Genomic DNA, 25,515 nt, shown 5'->3' with positions numbered 1-25,515 from the left:
TGCATACGTTCTACATTCAAGGAAGCAAGAACCCATGTGCAATACAAGTAGGTTTTTTATCTATTTCCTCTGTTACAGAGCCCCAGATTCTTTCACAGAGTTGTACAAACAGGGTGAACCTCTCTGCTCTGTTTCTTACCATTTGAGTTTATCATTGGCTCCAGATGAAAAGGTTGAGCTTTTGATGACCTCCCCCATTTCTTCTCGGCAGAAGCTAAAGTTGTTTATGGTCCACATGTAGGAAAACTTCACCACCTTGATCTTAAAACAGAGGATAATAGGCGGTTTAGGCTCATACCCATTCACCCTGGCCATCTTAAAGGCAAAACCTGAGAACTTGGAAGTTTTAGTGAGTCACTCGCGTGACAAATAACCCCTCAAGCGCAAGAAAACAGTCTGGAAATGGTTGGCAGTAGCAGTTGGACCACTCCAACTTCTCCAACTGCCTCCACCGAAGTTCCACCAAGGGCTGAGGGCAACATTCTACTGTTGCTCTGGTGAATGCTGGGTTTGCAAGAGTGACATCATCTGAAAATCCAGACTCCAAACTTGTTCTGAATAAACTTCTTACCACAGTTTCTAATCACATTACGTCAAGAATATCTCAGCAGAGTGTGGACTTACCTGAGTGTAGCACCAGCTCTCGGCTACAGGTCCACTCGACATTTCTGCCGGAGGAGGAGGACTCGGCACCCTTGACATCGCCAGTTTGAAGATTAAACAGAATTTCACAATTCAGCAGAAGAAATTTATAACTGATCTTCACCCTGTCAGTCCCCAAAAAGAGAAAAAAAAAAAAGCAAAGCTAAGAACAAAGAGGAAAAAAGACTTCAGGAGCGCTGTTAAATCTTATGGGACACAAGTTAAAGCCATCACACTTTCTCCCTCCCCCCAGCACCTTCAAAATATGATGTTACATTTAAACATTTTAAAGTGTTACCATATGTTTTCTGAAGAGGGGATATACCACCTCCACTCATTCTTTCAATATGCAGCTCCTTATAGGAATAAACGCAGCATATAATTTCCTTTAAGGAGTCCAAGACTCAAACAGGAGACTCCCCACTTGACTTGAGATTTACTATTTTACCCTGAGGCCACCATTTCAACTCACTCCCTATTTTCACTTTGAGAGTCTCAGAATATCAGAGATCAGGCTTGACAAATGAAGTTCTTAATCTGAAAAAGCTACAGGTAGCAACATACAACCCAAACTCAAGAGCAAAACACTGCTAACATCAACAGAGTAATTTCCTATAGTTTAAACCCTCTCCTGAAGCTTAACTATTAGGGAAAGCGCTGGTAATGATTTCTCTACTTCAAATCGAATCCTTTTGGCCAGAGGGAAATTCTCATCACTTTTATGTGCAAACGAAGTTCCCAACTGCTAAGTGCCAAATCAAATTGTCATCTGCAGAGAACATACGGGGTTAAAACCCCCGCAACGCACCTGAATGAATCCACAGGCAGGACTGATAAAACAGGCACCTAGTTACCAGCGGGGAGGTTTTAAAACAAAATAGAATAATCAACTCATCTCTGACTTCTGAGTCCCAATCCCTAAGGCAGATACACAAAACATCTTCAAAGATGAGCTTGGAAACTCAGCTTCATAACTTTGGCAGATACAAAAGCATCACATGCCTCACAGTTTAGCCTTCTGCCAAACGCTTTCTGTTTCGCAGGTGGTTATTTATCTGCCTTCCTCTTACTGCACAGGACACAAGAACTCCATTGCTGTTGGTTTTGAACTCGAAAGAATTAAAAAAGGACGAGTGAAAGGCATAAAACTGTTATCTTGCAATACAAATTGCTTTATACACAAAGGCTGATAGTGAGGTTCGTTGGGGGAGAAAGGGAAAGCAGCGGGTCAGGCTCTTGAGGAAAACCAAGTCATTAGTCAATAAAAGGAAAGAGAGGAAAGTACAGAGAATATATAAAAATCCCACACCTCAAAGCAACAGGACAAAGTTCACAACAAGCGCATCAACATATATGCACATTATTCTCCCCCAAACTGCTGTCAACATAATTTGGAGTCTTCAAATGGGGGGCAGGTCTGTCAGGAGCTAAGAAATAGGTATTTAACCCTATAGAGATGCGCATTTAACTCAGTGGAAATTTATTTGCCAGAGCAAAGCTCAGGGGCAAACAATGAACTCCGTAAGATCTGAACCGCAGATAAGGAGCACGAATGGAAAACCGAGCGGTCTCAGATAAAACAACTTTAAAAAAGTCTTGCATTTGCAGCTTGTGCTGTGCGTGTGGAATGAGGGGGGGAAAATGTTTTAAAAAGGGACATCAATATGCACTTTAGGTACTTGCTGCAGGTTTTATTACATTAAACTTAAAATTACCACAATTCCTCCAAAGAAATTCAATTAAGCCACTCTGTGTCATTCAAATTAAGCGAAAATTAGCAGAGTTAGTTTTGCATATTTAGCTAACTGCCCTTCCATGGGCAACATTCAGTCTTGCCTCCGAGGACATCATCGCTTCACTGTCTCCAGTCTTTGGAGGACAGATAAAACCTAAATTCCATCACGGGCAGCAGGAAACACCTGTCTCTCCACAGCTGGGGAAGGAATGCCTTTTTCCTAGTTTTAGTCTATGGGCAGGAGAGACCCAAGCTTTTTGCGTCCCCTCGGGACTCACAGAAGCGCTGCTGCTCAACTCCACCCAGGCTCTCGCATTGTCCTGGTCACAGCTATTTTTGATCGACATTATTCCAGTCATCTGTTTTATAGCACAGGGACACAAACTCGCGAAAGGAGAATAAGCAGCCAGGGAAAGGATGAATCTCACCTCCCCAGTGACGGCAACCTGTCTCCGCACGGAGCAGCAGGATGCTAAGCCTAATAAGAAGGTTTGACCAGAAGAAAGTAAAACAAATAAATCAAACACAAGAGCGGGATGTGAAATTACATATTTTTTTTCCTGTTAAAACTGTAGTTTCAATGATTTTAGTTTTTAACCAACATCTTTCTACTCAAACTACTTGCAACATGGAAGTATTCCAGTCTCTTTTAAAATACTTCCTTATGCGAAGTGAGAAATAATGCAACTTTTATTTAAGAAGCATTAGAAGGATAAGGAAAAGATGTAAAAATAACTTACTTAAAATTAATTTTTGAATTCTTTGAAACAATGACATTGTGGCCAAAACAGAGGTGTGAATTAAACCTCAAGTCACAACAACCTACGTCTTCCTCTTAACAGGGATTTGGTCACAGCCCGTCACCGTGAGACAGGCTGGATCTCCACGTGAGGAATGGCTGGAGTCAGGGACGTCCCATCAGCATCTTCCCAGGAATTCCGTGAGGCCACAATAGAGCAGAACAGACTACTCAGTTGGAAGGGACCCACAAGGACCACCTAGTCCAACTGCCCAGCCAATCCAGGGCTGACCAAAAGTTAAAGCATGTTAAGGGCATTGTCCAAATGACTCTTAAACACCAACGGGCTTAGGGCATCGACCGCCTCTCAAGGTGGCTCTCCAGGAAGGCTGTTCCAGGGTTTGACCCCCCCTCTTGGTAAAGAAATGCTTCCAAATGTCCAGTCTGAACCTCCCCTGGTATAGCTTTGAACCATTCCCATATGTTCTACCACTGGATCCCAGGGAGAAGAGCTCAGCACCTCCCTCTCCACACCCCCTCCGTGGGAAGGTGTAGAGAGCAATGGTGTCACCCCTCAAGCCTCCTTTTCTCCAAACTAGACAAAGTCTGGGCCCACAGCCCTGAGCCGCTCCTCAGAGATGTTCCTTCCAGCACTTTCACCAGCTTGGTTACCCACCTCTGGACCCATTTGAGTACCTTCACATCCTTCTTAAATTATAGGGCCCAGAACTGCACACAGTGCTCAGGGTGAGGCGGCACCACTGCTAAACACAGTGGGACCATCCCCTCTCTTGACCGGCTGGTTCCTACTGAGCCGCTGCCCACCAGCACCCCCAGATCCCTTTCTGGGGAGCTGCTCTCCAGCCACCCCTCTCCCAATTTATACTTGTGCCTGGCGTTACTCTGTCCCAGGTTCAGAATCCAGCATTTGGACTTGTTAGATTTCATCCTATTAACCATTGCCCATATCTAGATCCATCTGCAAGGCATCTCAAGAGAGTCAACAGCACCTCCCAGTTTGGCATCACCAGCAAACTTGCTAATAGTATGTTCAACTCCTGCATCCAGATCGTTGAGAAATATATTGAACAGAACTGGCCTTAGAATTGAACCGTGAGGAACACCACTGGTGACTGGTCACCAGCCAGATGTAGCCCCATTCACTACAAGCCTTTGAGCTCTGCCATCCAGCTGGTTCTTCACCCAGTGCACTGTGAACCTGATCATCCCCCAGCTGGACAACCTCTCCAGAAGGATTCTGTGAGGGACAGTTTCAAAACCTTACTAAAATCCAGAAAAACTATATCCACCACCTTCCCTTCATCCACCAGACGGTGACCCTATCATAGAAGGATATCAAATTAGTTAATAGGACTTTCCCTTTGGGAACCCATGCTGACTGGGCCTGATGACTGCATTTCTCTTTAAACGCCGTTCAGTGGCACCTAGTATAACCTTCTCCGTAATTTTTCCAGGAACTGAGGTCATCCTGAGGTCTGTAGTTCCCTGGGTCTTCCCCCACACCCTTCTTGTTAAACTGGGACACGGACTGGCTTCCAGTCAGCAGGGACCTCCTCGGACTCCTTTCCTTGTTTTGGGATAATTACAAGGAACAGAGCCAGAACAGCCTGGATAAGGAACCAACTTCCATGGAAAGTAGTTATCCACAATAAGCAGTTTTCTCTAAAATGACTTCTACTTTCAGGTAAACTGAAGCAATTAAGTATCTCTACACACACATTAGAGAAGTGGTTTAACAGGAAAGGTAATTACACAGTTAAAAGACTCCAGTGGGTCCTTCTTGAAGACAAATTGGTAAATTTAGTGGTAACACCTCCCTTCATGGCATGAAAATGAGGGATTAATGGGGAGGGAAAGAGGAGACAACAACTTTTAATGTTACAATGGCACATTCATCAAGCCTCTTGGAACACACTGAGAAACTGAAGGGTTTCCTGGATGGAGGGCAGAAGTTAATCCTAAATTCCTGTACCATTCACTGGTCTCCAAGGAGCAAACTCCAGAAGACTGTAGCCATCAATCAGATAATTGGGGAAGGAAATAGTTAATTGTGTGATAAAATTGAAACTTTAAACATCTACTTTCTGTATTTCAACAGGATTTTAAGACCTACCTAAATATTACCTCCATCTTACATATGCAAAGAAGCTTTAGAAAGCTTCTGTGATTTAAAGGCAAGATAAATGTATGAGCTTGAAATACACAGGACTATTTAATTTCCTCTGAGTAACTGTCACTTTTATATCTTATATCCTTTCCTCCCAGATGGCTTGGATAGGCAGGTGGTAATAAAAGTTATGACAACGTGCTAATAGAATTGCTGCATGCCAGCGCGTCATTCGTTACGCTTTTAAAATGGCCCAAAAGGGACAAAGGTTCTAGATTTTAAAGATTTTTCTAGTATTTGGAAAATACTTTCAATCTAGTATGTCAAAGCTTTCTCCAGATGCTTTGCCAGGCAGTTAAATACAGTTAAAAAAAGATGTTAAACTCCAACATACCCCCAGCTCAATACAGCAATCAGCCATCAAATACTTGTCATCAAATGGTATCACTGGTACTTTTACTGCTGTAGCAAGTCATAATGGGAATAAACAGATAATATCCATCACTGCCTTTTGCAAACATCATCAGTAAGGAAAAACTTGCCATTTGCCTTGCTTAGCAAGCACGGGAACAGGAGAAGCACATAAAAGGTCAGTGAAAGATATCTTTAGAAGTGTCCTGTGGAAACTGCCATTGTTGTTCCACCTTCAGATGCTGCATCGCTCTTCTGCCATGGACCAATATAAAACGTATTTTCCAAGGAACCGCAGCTGACTTAAGGTAAAGTTAAGTTTCCAAAATCAGCAGGGCACCCCCGGTGTTTATTTGTTCATGAACACTTAATACTTCACCAGTTCACACTTCTTCACTAACGGTGCTGGCACCTCTGAACTCGGAGTGAATTGAAAAACGCTGCAGGCAGAGGTTTTAGGAAAACATTTCATAAATAGTTGGGATATCAAAATTCTTTCTGGCGAGGAGAAGCAGGGACAAACTTAAAGCTACAGGCATAACTATCAAGTCACAGGAAACAAAATGCAAAATATTATCTATGGACCCCTGGGAGCCCATGTACGGCTGAGAGTCTCTTACTTCCTTGGCTATAAATAACAAACAGCACTTGTCTCTGGACATAGTTAAGATTACAGTTAAGAAAAAGAATAATTCTCACCTCATTCACAACCACTTCCAGATGAAGACATTTTATCTAAGAACCAGAGCCAGACCAGGCCTTTCTGAAGCACAGGAAATGTTCCCTTGCCACCTTGTCCTTGTAATTACCTCCTGACTTCGCAGCTGTACAGACATCTCAACTCAAAACTTTATCTACTGTAGGAATCAACAGTCAAAAATACTCCGTGAGCAGCAGAGACCTGACCCGAGAGAGGTGGGGAATCTTAACAAATAATTCTAGAAGAAGCCTCAAAATTACTAGACTTTTGCTTAACAGCCCATCAATCTCTACTTCTTCTCAAGATAAATCAACTACCTTTTAAGAAACCTGGAGTTTACACCAGAAATTTCCAAGCATGTTAGTTTTCAGAAAGTTTTAATCAGCAAAAGATAACTTAGAGAATTCTGTAAAAGAAGCGTATTTTTAATTGTTTCAAACATGGGAGAGGTTGCTTCTTGGACCAGCAATGCATCAAAGACTACCCAAGAACAGCACAAAGTGGGGAGAAAAGGAGCAGGACAAAGATAATTGGAGCAATAAAACAAGGGGATGAGATATGGAAGCACAGGAAGAGACCATTATCTTCCTGCATTCTTCAAAGCCTTGGAAAGGACAATGGAAGGTCTGAATTTGCTGCCATAAAGAAAGAAAAAGAAGAAAAGGGGGAAAAAAAGAAACAGAAGGGCAAGTTAACTGCAAGAGCAAAGCAGGATGCAATGCTATCTAACTAGCGGATGAATAAAATGAGTAAGTTTTCAGATTTTAATGTATACACAAAACAGGGCGTTATACCACTCTTCCTGCTTGGCATACCACAGAGGAAAGCAACGATGGGCAAATCATTGGGCAAAGCATTCCCAGAGCCTGTGCTAACAACTGCCGGGTGATGCTGACTGCAACGTCTCCTGTGCTGCAGGAAATCTGGTCCAGCTACAAATGCAGGTTGAAAGTCAGGCACCCTGAATTCCAGAGGTTACACAAAGTTGCCTAATTATTAACATGGTAGCACAGAAGAGAGTGCACCGAGGTAGCAAACAACCTGTACCAATATAAATAGACTAAGATTAGAAACCAACACTTCGCATTCTGTGAAAGTGACCCATACCAAAAAGCTACATCTTGAAAGGGAGCCTGGTTTACACAAGCGAGAGGCTTATCTTTCTGGAACAAAGAAATGTGAACAGTTCTACAAGAAGCCAATCTCCACCTGGAAAAAACAGCCTATAAAGGAGTAACATGAATGGGATATATACAGCCTTAACCGTACCTGAATTAAAGGGAAGAATAATTTATGTCAAAAAAAGACGTTAGTGAATTAAGCTTGAATACTTTCTAAAAACCAGGAGTGTGTGCATTACACCTTCCTCTACCTTCTGTGCTCTCAAATCCAAAAAAGATCTTACTTAACCTGTACGCAGTTGAGCGCCACAAAAACTGCTGAGCTCAAAATGACACATGGAGAGTTTCATTTACAATCTTCACTCATAAGAGAACAGACTGGAAAATCAACACAATCACAGCAGAGAGGTAAAAGGAAGGAAGCGGCATCCAGTGGAAGACGCATTCCAGGCTAAAGGACCTACAACTTCTCACCTGGGAGACAGAAACAATAGGGAGAACCTGGTTTCCTTAAAATACAGAGCAAAACGATCTCTCTCAAGAGTTAAGAGTGGTCCTGCTTTTCTCTCCATCCCATGGCACTATATATCAGGCCTAATTCAGTTTGTAAGTTGTTCCCATTATACCATCAGTAGCATTCAGGAACTTGAATCCTTCTTTTTATTATACCCCAAAGTTGCCAAATACATCAGAGAAGGCCAAATTCCTGAGGTCACAACAGGGCCCTCTGGACACTGCATAAAAGGAAGATTTTTATTAAGGCAAACACACACACCTTCATTCAGTTTATTTCAGAAAACTCTATCAAGTTGGAACATCCAGAATGACTTTTTTTTTCTTTTTAAGATGACAGATCATGGAAAAGTGAAGAGGAGTAACTTAGAAAAAAGCATTTTCAACACAGTCAATAAGGTATAGAGAAAGAGTTATCTCAGAACACACTGAATATCAGCAGCCCACTACAATTCAGGAAGTAAAATTCCATTTCGAGAAATATTCCAAAACTAAGGCTTTCTTTTCCATTCTTGGAATGTTTTTCATTTTCTCCCTTAAACCAATTCTCCAGTTTCTCCAGAGGAAAAACAGAGGCTTGGTCACCTACAAAAATCATAATTTGTGAGAAACTATTAAGGCATGGGACAATTATCAGTGAAACGTCAGCACTGCACGGAGAATTACAAGTTTTACTTTTATTTTGTAAAAAAAGAAACACCATCATTCTTTAGCTATAGACCATCTACCATCCCTTCCCCCTCCTCCCCAAATATCAGCCGATAAAATAGCAAACAGCTAAAACCCAACCAAGGGAAGAGAGAGGAAGTTGGTGGTAAGAAGCAGCCGAGAGTTCTCCAAATAACCTTCTGCTTTTATAAACAAGTGCCCCACTGAAAACTTCTGCTCTTCGGTCATTAAGTTGTATTTTTGACATTCTAAGACCGCTTCGCGCCGATGTTTGAACAGATGCAGAAAACTGTATCCCCTTTAATCGCATCCAACCCTAACTATAAATTACCCAAAGTATATTCGAATTACATCCACACCAGTAAATATAAAAAGTAATCAAGTTCTTAAAAGCAAACAAAACTCTTTTTATTTTAGAGTTACTGTTGCATGTGTCACCACTCCTATTTTCACCAGATGTTTGTCTCTTCTTTAACTCTTTCTGCTTCCACCTTTAATCTTCTTGAGGTAAGTCATGAGATGCTTAAAGCTTAAATCTTCAAAACTGTTTTTCCTCAGAAGTTAAATCTTCCTCATAATTTTTTAATTCAGATGATAAGCACGTTAAAAAGAAATAAATCTCTTACTTTTTTTTTTTTTTTTTCCTCCAAATTCTCCTTTTTACTTCTTTTCTCTTCCCTCCTGCCAATCCATTCCTGCTCATTTCTCTCCTCTCACAAGGAAAAATGTTATTCCAACACACCAGCTCCGGTCTTACAGAAAGAACCAGCCAGAGCAGACTTCTGTCTTCAATAAGAAACCCAATCTTATTTTTGAAGAGAAGGGTTTTGCTATTGCCCGTGAACTCTTTTAGTTTAGGTTCTCCCTCACAGGCAAGTCGTAAAAAAGTATTTTACGGCTTCGGTTTATATTTGTAGGGTAAATTGTTACCTGTCACTCGTCAAGTAACTCAGTTGCCATTTTAGCAATTTAACTTTTTAAAAGTGAAACATTTGCACTTTTGTAGCATGTAAGTCATCTTCCAAATCAAAAAATAAGGCCATGAAAATGACTCTTTCCCAGAAAAACTTCCCAACATGCCAGGGAAGCCTCTGGCAGCAGCAGGGGGTTGCTCCCCTCCATAGACACTTCATCTCTCTCCAGAGTAACACCCTGTTAGAAATACCTCACACCTCTAAAATCCCAACGGATTCCCGGGAGTTGAAAATAACTGGAAGAAAAAGCCTAAGTGGTACGACGTCTAATCAGGGAACAAGCAGAAACTGAAAATTAAACAGGACTGAATTTTTCAAGCCGCTGCGCTGAGACCCGGTATGGAGCACTGCTAGAGCACTCAATGGGATTGCAGACCTGACCTCTCACAAACCACCAAGACTATAATCCCCTCTGGAGCCTTTTATTTATATCAACTTTCCAGTAACACAAACATCTGGTAGTCCTCACGTAACATTTTCCAGTTGCCATCTTGCCTTAATATTTCTAAGAGCTTATCAAAACCAACTGGAGCTGAAATACAGGTTTTGCCATTATTAGTCTGGAAATCAAGCTTTCAAACAATCAATTTAGTGATCACAACGCGTGGCCAAAACTAAGACATCAAACTACTGGATTCTTTCACCTCCTAGCAACGGCAGCACGACTTCAAAATGGTTGTGAGAATTATTTTAACCGGCTAAACATAAAGATCATATGATTGCCAAATAAAACCAAACCCAATAAATAAATAGAACACGCAAGCCCAGGTTTTTGGAAATGCATGAAAGGAAATCAACCCAACAGAAAGCTCACTCCAAGACCTATTTCTTGCAGATAATAAACAGCAATTACAAATTCTTGAAAAGACTCCTGTTTACAGCCTGTCCTACCAGGTAACCCTTCTCCAAAACTTCTGTTTTTATCGGCAGGAAGAGTCCTTAATTTTCAAAGTTACTGTGTTTAGTCTTTCCTCAGATCTTATCAGATATCAACATGAGAAAGAATAAGGAGAGGAAGGCGATAGGAAATCAAATTCCAACCAACTTCCACTTCCAAACAATCTATATTTTCCTCAAAAATCAGCAGCTGTGTTTTCTATAAAACATATCACACCAACTTCAATAAGGCGTGATGGTTTTGCTAGTGTAATTTTAATAATCTTACTCACATTAACATCAAAAAAATCCCATCTTACCATAAATCACACTCCAAAAATAACACAATTATGGCATTCGCCTACACCCCTATTTGAATATCCTAACCATTCAAGACCAAGATTATCGAATTAATAAGACAAAGAGCAAAGAAAAATTTCAGTAGCTTAGATATTCTATATTTAATATGTTTTTAGTCAATAGGAAAAAAGATTGGGCCAGAGGCACTATTATATGTCTGTTTACATTAGTGGCACTTTGGAAGCGGGGCAGCAAGGTGATTTTCTTTCACTGCTTTCCGCACTAATGTTATAACTTGTGGTTTAAGTGAAAAATTTCCAAAGGGAGTATCTTGGACACAGGGAACTGATTTTGCTGATTTTTTATTTCAATCATACGTTCTGTGATCTTACTTGCTAGAACGCAGAGGTCTCCAAGTCAGAAGATGACACGTGATGGCAATTTTCAAAACTTCTGGACTCAAAACACCTCTGCTGACACACTGTTCTCCTCTCCGGGAACAAGCATGAACAACAAAAAAAATCACAATCTAACAGGAAATCTTAAGAAAATCGTCTGTCTCTCAAATGCTGTTCTCTGAATTTCATTTGCTGCCCACAGGCACTTCTAAGAAACTCATCAAACTGATGATACATGTGGCTTTTAAGCACAACTTGTTGAGGTTGCAGATTTGTGCAAAAAAAGCAGCCGAGGAAATGAAGGCACCAATGCAGTGGTGTCATTTAACATGATTTTGAAATGACAAAGGCAGATCCGTAAGGCGAGGACCCCCAGCCTACAGTAACCTGCCTTCCATCCATCCGAGGAAGGTACTGTATGTCTTCACCATAAGATAACGGATTCTTGGGGCGGGGGGGGGGGAGGCAATATGACAACATCCTTTAACAGCCGGCATAGTTAATCCGCAGGCATGATTCTAGCCATGTGAACTGAAAACTTTTCCATCAATGCAGTCAGCGTCTGTTCCAGGCTCTTTATGCAGCCACCCTTGGGAGGCCGCCAAGGCAGCCTCTCGGCATCGCTCTAGAGTGGCTCCGGCCACTTCGCCGACTTGTCTCCACCTGCTCGTTCCGTCTCACTGCTGTAAGAACGGCTCTGAAACAGGGCTGTCATCCGAGCTCTGCTTTCAGACACAAAGGCAAATCCATTCTTTTAAATAAAAATATCAAAATTAAAAAGGATTTCTTTTTAAGAGAGAAGTGAGGCCTCACTAGCTTGAAAATCGAAGCCGAAGAAATACAACTTCACAGTCTTGGGAAGTCCCCCACTAGTAAACCACTATTAAAGAAAAGTTGCTATATACAATTATGATCTGATTTATGATTTGTTGAACAATTTCTGCAGTATTGGGCAAAAAATGCGGGCAGAACAGAAACACTTAAAAAAAAATACAAATATTCTTTAAATTAAATCACTTCATCTGACTGAGTCCCGCAAGCAAACTTCTACTTCTTTTTTGGCTCTAAGATCACTAAGTTTTTCTAGACCATATTCTCTGCCCATGCAATTTTGCTTAACTATCAATTCTTGGTACAGCCCTACCAGAGATATTCAGGTGTTACATTCATTTTGGAGATAGATGTTTATTGGTAAATATGAGGATCTAGGATAGAAAGGAGCAAAAAAAAATATGAATAACTAACTACACATCACTGTTTAAGTCCCATAAATCATGTTGTGAACCTCTACATGTATCATTCCTGCATATTTATAGTTTAAAAAGTGTTTCTTGAAGTTCTGTTTGATCTCAGAAGATACAGGTGCCTTTTTCAGAACCATCACACCAGTCTTTTCAGATTGATGCTGGATAGATGTCACTGGCATGTCTGATGTCACATGTATCAAAGCGTTCCAAACTCAAAGGGTGGCACGTAAACCCCAAAGAATAAGTAGTGATTCAGAGAAACTTAAACTATCAGTCAGTGTCCAACGATACCCTATGTAAGTTTACACAGGATGCAACATGAAATGCTTCTGAATATGCAATAAATTTAAATGTTTACAGTTCTAAACCTTCCAGCATATTTTCAGAAACAGTACTACTGAACTTCGGAATTCCTAAATATTTTAAATGCTTAAAATTTAGCACGTTTTCAAATGAATATTCTGACTTTTTCTCTGTCTGCAAGTCTCTTAAAGGTGTGCACAAGGGCATGCTTATTTGCTGGAAAATGATTTCTGTTATCAGAAGTTGGATCAATTTTTTAAAAGCATTAACATTACTGTATATGATTCACAGCCCAAGCATTACATCAGACCCAATTTAAAATGCTCAACAGACACACTAGATTTCTAATGAAAGCCATTTTTAAAGTCCACAGTCATATAAAATAACCTATTGAAACAGACCTACAATACAGGCTAAGAAAAGGTGAGCAGAGATCTCAGTATGAAAATTTAAATGCTATTTTCTGTGGTCAGTGCATCTAAAGTTACAAATATCCTACTGGCTTCTACTACATCAATGGCCAAAACCGTATCTTCAGTCATGCATTTAGTGTTGGAGTGTTTAATCCCTCTCATGGTCTTGAGTTTATAAACTCTACAGATACCTAAAAATCCACAGTTTTAAGACCAGCTACACCGCACAGAACGCAGCAACACAACTCCTTCCTGTAGCCAAAGAATTTACTCACAGTATAAAAATGAACTCCCAAGTCTTTTCCGGGCATTTGCTACACAGTCAGAGGCTCTGCATCTTTTCTGTCCTAAAAATGTGGAGGGGGGAGAGGGGGGGGGAAACAAAACAAACCACAAATTACATTTCATGTGTGCTACGTATTTTCTTGAATTCTCAGCTACGCACATCAGCAAAGAGGAAGAGACTTCCAGAATCACTCAACTCTGTTACAGAGTTCAGTAAAGGGACACTTAACAACGTGAAACCAATAAAAGAAGTTCTATTTACAGATACAGATTCTGAAAAACAACAGCTCCTTTGCCTCCTCAAGGGTATAGAAACTTTAATCTCATGCTAGTTTCCTGTACCGTCATGTGTTTCTAGAACTTGGGACACATGCTTTATTTAAGAGGTCTCTCAAGTACAAAGTACAAGACAGAATGCAGCAGCAGCTGATCGACTGAGGATCAAGAAGCAACACTCTCAATAAAGGCTGGGCTTAAAAAAAAACACCAAAAAAACCAAAAAAACCCAACAACAAATCCACCACATTTTTGTTGCATTTCCTCTCCATGCTGAGTAGGAAACAGCAGCCATCAGAGGCCGGAGGAATACAGCAAGATCTTACATAATACTCCAATCGTGCAGAAAAATCCAGCCAAAGCTGGAAGAAGGAATTTTACAAAATTCCAGCAAGTATTTCCAAACGTGGAACTACGAATGCAACTGATAACACAGCAATAGCTTCTGATCATACAAGAAACAGGTATCTTTGCCAGCTTCAGGCCCAATTTTGCAGCAATAATGTCCAGGAAGAAAGGAAGCAGATGATTTCAAGTTTACAGGTCCACAGCGAGCTAGGCAGTGGAATGGCAAGCCCCACGAGTAAAAAGCTCAACAGAAGGGTGTGCCAAGAATAAAGCTGGTAAGTCCCTCTTATTGTAAACTGGATTGGCATCTAGAAAAATCACACAGGGCATCAAACTCCACTCACGGTACATGCCTAACGCTAGGTCTGTCTAGAGCCTCAGCTGCAGTTCAGAGATTAACCCTAAACCTTCCCCCACACTGGTCAAGCCGGCTCAGGGGAAGCTGAGAGAATTGTTTTTAATATTTATCATCTCTAATCAAACCTAATACCAGTGCCAGTACTGGTACTTTCTCCATGTTAAAACAGCAGCAAATTTTAAGATCAATTACACAAGAAATCAGGGTATTTTAAGCACTCCACTGTGATGTGTGCAGCCAGCGATGGTATCTCTCGCTGAGCCCATGTGTCAACCCAAAACCTCTTCCATTTTAATTCCCTCCCTCATCTATATCTACATGCAAATCCTGGAGGTCTGGGGGAGGAAACACCATCAGTTTTATAACAGCGGTAACTATACTCCAATAAATCAGGATATCAGATTTGACAGTAGTTTCTACGATCTCATGGTAGGTACAGCTTTGTATTACTGTCCTCTACTGATCCAGTGACAGGATGACAGCTTGCGATGTACTTCTGTTATCATGCTGTCTTGATCTCGATATACACCCATGACAAAGTACCATTAAGGAAAAAAATAATAAAAATCTGTTTTTTTTCCTTCAGGTCACATCAGAACAAGTGACATAATGAAACCAAATCATTCTGGGCATCTGGTTAGAAACTGTCAGTGAAAAAGAAGAAAGCCAGTTACATGTTTTACTTAAGTAATTTAGGGTTTTTTATAACCAATGAGTTCTATTTTATAAAGCATGAATAGAAGTTAAATTCTTTGCTTTTCTAGGGCTTCACATGAAGCCACTCCAGACATAACCATTTAGAACTCTAAAGGCAAAGGAAAAAAAAACAGGAAATCACAAAAAAGGATTCCTTTTCATTATGTCACAACAATGTTCCACAATCATAAATGCAAACACATCTAATAATGCTGAGTTACAGAAAAAATGACAACAAGTAACATTACATTCAGTATTCCCCCCTGCCTCCCAAATCCTGTCAGAAAAAGACAATGCCATTTCACAGGCAGCTTTGCACATACTACGGGAATAATGTTTTACCTTAATAATACTATCTATCACTAATCAAGATAGAAGATTGTTAATGTTCCTGGCGAGCACTATCAAATCGAATTAGTGACACATTTAACTGAGAAAGGGAACTCTTTTGCCTTTCCATACTGCATGATGATGCACCATTTCCTTTAAACACCACGACAGGCCTAAGACACAGCTGAGAAATACCAGCGCTGGTCCCAGACACCCCGGGGGTCTCATTCATAGGAAGCCCAAGTTCCCTCCGGATTTAGAAACATGCCTCACAGCTCTCAGTGGCGAAGCCTCGACCTGTCATCCCTTACTTGGTGATGCTGTTAGTCATCCCAGTTTTTCCACTCCAGCCCTGATTTCCCTTCTCCCACTCGTGTTTCCTCACTCAGTTCCTGGCACCCCCCTGAAACTCTATCCCTGCCTGGGGATCCCGAGGAATCCCCCCACCAGGCCTCCCCACAACTTTCCCGCCCCAAACCCCCAGGCCCTGCTCCCCAGCCCTCTCCCCTCGCAACTCCTGTCCCCTTCCCCCCAGCTCTTACCTCCCGGCCCTACGAGTGACTCCTGTCGCCGGCCCCGCTCCCAGGCCGGCCCGGGGAAGCCCCAGAAGCCCTGTCCCAAAGCAGGTGCGGCGGGTGGGGATGGCGGCCCCGGACTCTGCCCCCCGCTCCGCAACCAGCCCCCCTAACACAACACCAGCAGCTGGGGCTCACTATTTGGCAGCATGTCTTCCTCCTCCGAGTCCCCCCAAGCACAGGCAGCGGCTCATTATTCCGCAGGTCCCCGCAGCACCCTTCTGCGCAGGCGCGGCGTTGACGAACGGGCAGGATATGGCTGTTCCCAGCGCTCCCCTCCCGGCCGCGCATGCGCAGCGCACCACCAGCGCCGCCTCCCAGCCCGTACCCACCGCGCCTGCGCACCCTCATTCGCAGAGGACCCAAACGCCTGCCCCGCCGCTTCTCCTTGCGCATGCGCCCTCCGCCGCCAGGCCAGCTTCCGCGCATGCGCAGGCAGCTATCAGCCTGCCCCCCCCGCTCCTCCCCTGCGCATGCGCGCTCGGCCCCGCCCGCCCGCTCCACCTCCCGGTGGCTCACTTTCTGGCAGCGCAGTGGAGCATGCGCTGTGTGCCTTGGGGTCCCCTCAACTGTGATAGCTCACTATTTGGCAAGGAGCTACTCCTGTCGCAGCGCCATTTAAACAGCCAGCGGAGGAGGGGGGGGGGGGGGTGGCGGCAGTCTCAGCCCTGAGGCCGGCCCGCCGCAAGGACGGAGGAGAGCTGCCCCACGATACACCTCACAGAGGTTAAAAGCGGTGTGTGGGGGGACGACGACACTACCTTTCCCCCCCCGTCCCTGTGGAGGCTTCCGGTCCTCGCCCGAGTCCTTTTGCTTCTCTCCCCCGCACGGCCCCTCCCACCTCACCTGCGATGGCCACCGCCGCCCGCTGTCCCCTTGCGCTCTCCTCACACTGCCCTAAACTGACACATCCGGGCTCCCCGCGACACCCGGCGGGGCGGGGGCGGCGCACTGCGCCTGCGCGGGGCGGGGAGGGGCGGGGCGCGAGGGAGGGCGGGGGGAAAAGGCGGGAAAAGGCGTCGAGCGAGGCGGCGCGCGGCGCCCTCCATTTCCCTCACGGCTTTGTGGGGAGCTGAGGGAAGGGCGGTCGTCTGCCCCCAAGGGCGCTTTTTCCTGGTGGTGTGAGAGGGCAGAGGGCTTTATGTTAAATCTTTTCATGCAAGGAGGAAGCATTAAGGGAGAGGGGAGGGTGTACGTTTCTCTTGGGCTCGTGGCATGGCCTGGTTTCACCCTTCCACCCTGCTCCTCTGAGGGGTGGGTGTACAGTCGTGTAGTGAAAATACAAACAGTTCTTCCCCCTTCTCTCACTTTGGGCTGGGTCTTGGGTCACTTCAGTACATGCGTCCACAGTGCATGAGGAGAACAGCCCCCTGCAGGGTGTGCAATGACGATTTATTGCCAAGTTTGAGGGTGATTGGTGAGTTTTTCTCAAGGTACACCCATTTATTTTAACCTTCTGAGAAAAGGATTATAAGGTAAATATGTCTTTATGTCTGTCATTCAGGGATCTAGATGGAAAGCTTAAGGGAGACCTTAGCGAGCTTTCAGTACCTACAGGGGGGTACCTAGCAAGGGTGAGGGGTCTGGAGCACAAATCTTATGAGGAGAGACTGAGGGAGCTGGGGGTGTTCAGCCTGGAGAAAAGGAGACTGAGGGGAGACCTTCTTGCTCTCTACAACTCCCTGAAAGGAGGGTGTAGCCGGGGGGGGTCGGACTCTTCTCCCAAGGAACAGGTGATAGGACAAGAGGAAATGGCCTCAAGTTGCACCAGGGGAGGTTTAGGATGGATATTGTGGAAAATTCCTTCACCAAAAGGGTTATCAAACACTGGAACAGGCTTTCCAGGGAAGTGGTGGAATCATCATCATCCCTGGAGGTGTTTAAAAGCCGGACAGACGTGGTGCTGAGGGACATGATTTAGTGGTGGTTTTGTCAGTGTTGGGTTGATGGTTGGACTCGATGATCTGAAAGGTCCCGTCCAATCTCGATGATTCTATAAGCAAATGGAGCCAGGCACTTCACAGTGGTACATGGCAGGAGGAGGAGAAACGAAAGTAAAAACAAGAGAGATTTAGCCTGGATATAAGAAATCTTTTCATTGTGAGTGTAAATGAGAATGTGGACAGGTTGCCCTGGGAGACTAAATAAAGCCCTGAGTAACCTTATCATATCTCATAGCTGACCCTGCTTTGAGCAGGTTGGACCAGATGGATGTCCTTAAGTCCCTTCCAACCCAAATTATGCTGTGATCCTGACATCCCATCTACATATGGGTCTTCTCTTCTAATTTGTAATGGTTTGCAACCAGAGGAAGCCAAATTCTTCTTGTTAGTAGTCTTTAGTTACTTAAATATTTGTAGAGAAGTTTATCCAGAGCTAGTCTTTCTTTCCTGCCAGGTTTCAGTCTCATGTTATAGTGAATTAATACAATGACACACAGAGCACCTCAATAACCAAATTAGCCAGGTCACATAATACATATCACAGCTACACTTATTTAAACGAAAGATGCAAAGTCTTTTTATTTCATTCTCTCAGATGAAAAGTGCTGCTCCTCGTAGCACAATTGGTCCCGTGTACTAAGCTGCCACATTTGTCCTCTACCAACTCGGAGAATATTGCCTGTTTTATTGCTAACATTTTCTGCAGTGCCCTGGGTTTTCCTGGCAAGTATCTCATCCAAGTCATGACCAATTCTTGGACCCTGCTTCGTTCCTTCATTTCACAAACTGCTGCCCATGGTGACAAAACAGCAGGTAATGCTGCATTGTAATGAAGAAATGCCATAAAACTGCCTCTTGGGAAGTAGGGAATTGGTATTAGCATTCCTCTTCTGGCTACACATTTTGTCTAGAAGCTTATTTTCTTACCCTATCCATTATCCTGGATTTTATATTCCTGATATAAACTGTGGATTTTCACTGATGTATTTATTCTCTTATAGTGAATTAGAAAAGGAAATTACAGCACCAGTTTTAGAGAAAACAAAGAGATTCTTCCCTTAGAGCTCTGAGGCTGCAGACTCTTGATACAAGGGTTTTCTAGACAGAACAAACAGAAATGTCTGCTTTAATTCAACACTGGCCATGTGTCGCTTAGCAGTAGGGAGGTCAACCTCTTCTGCAGTTTATGACGTTCTCCTGATCAAAATTCTCTTGTTCCCAGGAAGTGGAAAATTAAATTGGGTATCTGAGAAAATGAAGATCGAATTTCACCTCTTCTCCATCTGAAAACGTTATTTAGGGTCAATTCTGCCCTCCTCGGTGGCAGATAGAAGTGAAATACTGTCACTTACTCTTCACAAAGCCTACCACCTTCTGTCTTTAATAAAATCCTGTAATAAAATTATTGGACAATTCCTAGGTGTAGGTACTGCTTGAACCTTGAAAACTTTCATGGGGATATGCTGATGTGTGTGTGTTTTGACACTACTGTGCTTGTGAGAGCACCAAATCCTCCAACGCGTTCACTCTGGGTCTAATTCTCAGTCGCACCTGAGTGATACAAGACAGGTTGCTTTTTCTGCATGAAAAGAACCGGTAAATGCTAATGTACCTGTAGGTTTGGAGGTGTTACTTTTGTGTGTGTGTGTGTGTGTGTAAGTTTGATTTTTATGTGAAGCTGATTAAACTGATGTCCGTGAAAGAGTTGCGTGGAAGAATTTTAAATAGCTCCTGCTTTTTAATATTCGCTTCCTCTTTGGTTTTAATTATTTTGTTCCTACGTTTTCCCTTTCAATTTACTAAAAATCTAGAAATGTAATTAGAGAGAGGCTGAACTCTGAGAAAGCTGCCAGCATTTCTACATCATGATTAAATATATCAGCCATCCCTTCGGTGAGAGACTGAAAAACAGGATTCTCATAATTATCTCCCTGTTATCCAGGAAAGAATCTGCAACACGTACGGATACAGAGTTATTGAAAATGCAGCACTAATTAAAATCTCATATAGGCTCCTGATGATTGGGAGAGTATGAAAACACAGTTATTTAATTATTTCCTTTATTTGCTGTCTTTGTTACAAAAACAAACAAACCCATTCTAAACAAAACCCATCTCCAATCACCGGGGAGACTTAATGAGGCTTTTATATATGCATCAGTCACACAAACATTGCAAGTTGCTCAATTCACCTCTCCCTATAGCAGGGAGACATCTATGTAATGCATTTTCTGTATGTAACGGAACAGAGACGTTGTGGTGTATTCACAAACACTAATGGAAGCGTTGCTTGGTTTGAGGATGTGGTTAGTTTGGTTGTTTTTAATTTAAGACATAAAAAGAATCTTGATATTATAGGTTTCATTACGAAATAGTGATATTTGTGTCATAGCCAATTAAAAAATCTAGTATCTAATAGGTTATCCTTCCAATCTGACTTCTACCAGGGTATCTCCATCCTCTTGAAAATGTCACGCTCTCACCTCACCCAGCACAAAGTGTACGTTATTATTTATCCTGTCAAAGGAGTCTCAGCTTTGGCACTAGCAGAGCACACGAGAGGACAGTAAGTGCTGATACGGTTTGTGATGAAAGGAAAAGCTTCTGAGATACTGGCTTCTTTGAACCATGTAAGTCTGAGCGTCCTCCAGGGAAAGGAAACTGGTGAGCTTTTTCTTCTGCAACCCTTTTCCTCAACATTTAATTTGCAACAGAATAGCAAGTGCTGAGATAGGTACCTAGTGCAGTATCCCCACTTTTTCTTCACTATAAATTAAGTAATCCCCATGATGCATGGCGGAGGAGGAGGAGGGGAAGTTAAATATCACCCATCTTTTAAAACTTTTAAAAGTGTAGAGAAGTTAAGCAGTTTATTCATATTAAGAAAAAAAAAAAAAAAAGATAAATTTGGGAAACTGGTTGCTTCTGGTTTCAAAGCAGAGATGCAGAAGAGTCCAAGAATTATGTGGGTTTTAGGCATCTAGATTCAAAACTATGACTAAAACCAATTCTTTTTCAACAGATGTATAAAACTCCAGGTACCTAAATTTTTCAGGTGCTGCCCTTTCTGACCTGAAAGGTCACTTAAGTGTTGCTAGTTTCTGCTTCTGCGAATGCTCCAAACCATCATTGCCTGAGCACTTAAGCAATTAGCTCCTACCTTCATTGCATTTGGATCCAGTAACACCAGTGGCCCTTGGAACATGAAAGGATAGATTTGCTCCAGCACAGCCACCACCTCCAGCATTAAATTCAGTATAAAACACAATAACGATCAGCACTTCTCTGAGAAAGTGCCTGCTGGTAGTGGTGGGATCGTCTCCTTTCTCACATACAAACCATGCTCAGGTCTGACTTTACTGCTATGCATATTTCTTGTCAGAATGTGCTTTTCTGACTTCAAAAATACTGTAAGATAACTTAACTTAGTCATTGTTGTTCTGATTAAAAAACTACTTTTATTTGTGAGAAAACAAACGTTGTTTAAAAAAATCTTGACCTCCTTTGGAAAAACTCTGACTTGGAGATTTTAATTGCAGGGAATCTGTTCATAGTGCTATTTTTACATGTATTGGAAAAGTATCAAAGCTAATTTTTAGAAGAGGAAATTATACTTTAAAATGCACTATTGTGAGAAAGTGACTCCCTAACGTCTTTGAGTTGGCGCTTTGTTTCTTGTTAGAAGCATCTCCTGTCTTCCCTGATGAGCCTGCTCTTGTTTTCAGTGCCGGTTTGCTTTAAGATGCTTTTGATCCTGTATTCATTAAAACCTGATCCTGCTGCTTCCCACCAGCCCTAATGGTCTGTGAAATTATTTTCCTTTCTCCAAGATGCTGTTAACTCTGCTGGCACCTGCAGAGGAGAGGAGGTCAGAACATTGTCAAAAGTCCTCCGATTTAGTCAAACCCCCTTTTCTCCAAACAAGGATTCATCTTCAATGTTATCACAGCAATCTTCCTTCATGGAGAAGTGGGAACAGACTGCAACAGAGTCTGAAGGTTTTTATCGCTGCTGTTTTCCCCTTCTACAGGTACAGAGAGATAATTGGACAAAAGACTCCAAAATCGAGGCTAAGATTCACTCTGTATAACAGAGCATGAAAGTATGAATGAGTATAAAGGGCTCAAACAGCTGCAAAAAAAAAAAAGAGGAAGTAAATCCAGTAAGAAAAAAGTAGGGAACAATGAAGTGAAGTGATGGAGTAAAGGAAAAAGGTAAAACTGCATTTGCAGTCTGGACTTTGCAGGGAATAACAACAGTTAAGGAAAAGGCAGGATTTTTCTAAGTTTTTCTAAATTTTTCTAAGAATTTTCTAATTCTAACTAAGAATTTTTCAATTATGTAGCATCAGGATTCATAACTAGGTGACAGTTTAGTCTGGTTCTATTTTTTAATGCTCACAGAAGAGAGAAGAGCTCTCTAAATTTGTGCTTTTTGACACGCTGATAAAGATTAATATTAGCTATCAACATGTCCTTTATTGCACGAATTCTAGCAAGTATTGTGACTTAAATATCACTGCTCTAGAACATTCTTGCAGAACTGAACAGCGTAACGTGGAGCTAATCAGTTCTTTGGTTTTGCCTTCTCATTAGCGATGTCCTGCAATGACTATTATGGTATTAACTTAACTTGGTATTAAGCCAAAAGGGCAGTAATGAGTATTCAGATGCTTCATTTCATTTGAAGGTGCACTCAGTTACTGCAGAGAAGATTGTTTTCTAGAACAGTGGCTTCAAAACCAAGCATCCAGAAGCCACAAAGACCAACCAAAAGTAAGGTTTTCCATGCAATATTTTGGTCCCATTGTAGATATCTGCATGCTGTAGTCTTTAATTGCACGATCGCTTTATTTTTAATTGCCTAAGGAGACAAGGCTTGTGTTGTTTGATGTCCTGTCTTCCTACCCCATCCCTCAATAACTTCTAATCCAGCAGCATTTTCTGAACAAATTCGAAAAAAGAAGTAGGAGTCTGAAAGTTCATTGCGTTCTACCATGGTCCATCAAAGTAGGTGTTGGATAGAGAAAAGGGACCTCCCCAAGTGCTTTAAGATGTTACACTGCAGCGTTTATTAGGCACAATAGTGTTTAATAAACACTAGTGCATCCGCTGGAGGGAGAAGCTGTGAATATGCTGACTATGGAGAAAGCTTAAATGGGAACCACAATCAACCACAAACCTCAAATCTGTAGGAAACTGCGTGTTGTTAATTCCAGCATTTACAGAACCTCTTTTTTTCACTGGACTGTGCTACCCCTTTCTGTGACTGGCTAAGTTTATAAATGACTAAATGAAACGTTGCCTCCTGTATGGGTTGCCAAGCTTTATGTAGCTCACACTTCCTAAAATATTTACGGACCGCAAAGATAATTAATTTCTTCCTGGGAATTTCCTCAATTATCAGATAATGGTGTCTCGCCGCTTCGAAATATTAATGAAGCTATCTTAACCAGTGCCCCTCTGATTTTAAGTGATAATTTGCTTCATGCAATATAGACAGAGGGGAAAAGAGAATCTTAGAATTTATCAAACCAGAGAAAATAAAGATCAGTTTTACATCCCTCCAGGTGTGGCTCTGAACACTCCTCTTTTTGCAGCTCTAGTCTAGCTGTTGATAGAGAGATAAAAAACTTAGGAATCATTGAAATACCTCAGGTTATGGGATTGCCACCCAGCCCCTAAGGCAGGGGCAGAATCTGCTAATCCAAATTGGCGTTCGGTTTCTTAATCCCGAGACAAGGGTTTTGTTTTTCCTGCCACATTCACCGTAAAACTAATTAACAAATTATAGCCCATCACATTCACTGAATGAGATCTCTCAAGACCTTGGGAGAACGTAACACTACAATTCTGAGAATAAAGTAAATCAGAGCAGGCTGCAAATTTGCCTGGAAAGCAGACTCAGCTCCTCAAAGCTGATAAGGGACAGGAGAGGCAGCCTTTGCCTGGAAAGCAGTTTGCATTGTTCCAAAAAGTGATTTTTAGAAGTTTAGCTAATGAATGTCAGGCAATCATCCTGCCAGCGCACACCAACTCCACTATCTACTTTTCCACTACAACAGAAACTGGAGACAATGGTCCCTACTGTTTGAGTGCACTTGAGAGGACTGGGATTTTTATTGCCTTGTAATGTTTAATTTTAGGTGGGAAATAGTCCTTTGGAGGACATTTTTCTGCTGTCAATGGGAAGAGGCCATTACAGATGGGCCTCGTATCCCTCTAGTCATGTTTCAGGGGCACTGTGAGATTCCTTAGTGTTGTCTTTAAACGCTGGCTATTATAAAGCGGAAAATACACCACCATTTGATTAAAAAGTGTGGGGTGTGAGTCCCACCTGCCAAAAAGCAAATTACTATGGACAAGGACCATAATGGCAATCTTTCCTTGCCGTCCCCAAAATCACCTATGCCTATTAAAATACTTCGCTGCTTCCTCACTTTCAAGTTTCAGTCAAGCAAAAGACTTAGTCCCCATCCCAAGCGATGGAAGATTTCCATGACTGACCTGGTTGGATTTTAACTTTTATGGATTCTTCAGCATCTGGTCTGTGCTGATAGAACCGCTCTTGGGAATGCCTGATGCTGTGCATTTGTGCTGAAGACCCAGTAAGGAACCTGAACTTACTTCCAGGAAAAAACACCCCACCATCCCTGAACTCTGGCAGCCTTTTCAGCAAACAGCTTCTACTGAATGAGTCACTATTTCAACAAGTACCGTGTATGAAAACCACGCCGTCTTCTGATTTAAAACAGGTTACTTGCTCATAAAAACTTTGGAAATAGGCTGTGAGCTCACCAAAGTAACTGAACTGTGGTGATGACGAAGGTATTAAAAGCATTCAGGATCCTGTATGTGCATAAATATACAAAAAGAATGAGAAGGACATTGCAAGCGCTGCAGAAAAGCAAGAGAAAGGAAAGAAAGCCATATGACCATTTTTGCTGATTTAATTCTGAAGCCTTAAATGCGCTTTTCATCTTAATTTTTTTCCTTAAAATATTTAAAACCTTAAATACCTCATTCCAGTGTGACACCCAGCTGTCTCAGATTCAGTCTGAGGCAATTACTGGTTTTCCTGTTCTTTAGAGGCATCCCTGGCTCGCTGTTGCTGAAATTCTGTTAGATATGAACTGTAAATCTAAGCATGAAACTGTTTATTATAAGAGCATGTATTTCAAATGCATATCCCACCCCTATCAGCCTTACAAACGTCTTCCTATTAATCATAGAATCACAGAATTGTCCACGTTGGAAGGGACCTTTAAGATCATTGAGTCCAACCCTCAACTAACTCTGATAAAAACCATCACTAACCCATGTCTCTAAGCACGATGTCAACCCGTCTTTTAAATACCTCCAGGGATGGTGCCTCAACCCCTTCCCTGGGCAGCCCATTCCAAGGCTTAATAACCCTTTCAGTGTCAAAATTTTTCCTAATATCCAATCTGAACCTCCCCTGGCGCAACTTGAGGCCGTTTCCTCTTGTCCCATCACCTGCTCCTTGGGAAAAGAGTCCGACCCCCCCTGGCTACAC

At 42.3% G+C, this 25,515-nt stretch overlaps 1 protein-coding gene across 3 annotated transcripts in view; it reads right to left on the bottom strand.

Annotated features, from left to right (window-relative positions):
- SPOP (speckle type BTB/POZ protein) overlaps positions 1-16,941 on the bottom strand; it is a 29,803-nt gene extending 12,862 nt beyond the window's left edge. The window contains exons 1-4 of one of the 3 annotated variants that reach the window (XM_074162647.1): positions 16,884-16,936; positions 13,445-13,516; positions 625-767; positions 140-261 (exon numbers count right to left, since the gene is read on the bottom strand). In XM_074162647.1, coding sequence (XP_074018748.1) covers positions 140-261; positions 625-702 — 200 coding nt within the window. In that variant the 5' untranslated portion in view covers positions 703-767; positions 13,445-13,516; positions 16,884-16,936. Of the gene's footprint in view, positions 1-139; positions 262-624; positions 768-13,444; positions 13,517-16,004; positions 16,261-16,883 lie in introns of those variants that run through there. The other 2 variants (XM_074162648.1, XM_074162649.1) reach the window with 2 other exon arrangements.
- Positions 16,942-25,515: the final 8,574 nt, after the last annotated feature.

This window comes from Numenius arquata, chromosome 23 (genome assembly GCF_964106895.1).
Source record: "Numenius arquata chromosome 23, bNumArq3.hap1.1, whole genome shotgun sequence".
Lineage (NCBI taxonomy): Eukaryota > Metazoa > Chordata > Aves > Charadriiformes > Scolopacidae > Numenius > Numenius arquata.
This window is presented reverse-complemented; position numbering and strand designations above follow the sequence as displayed.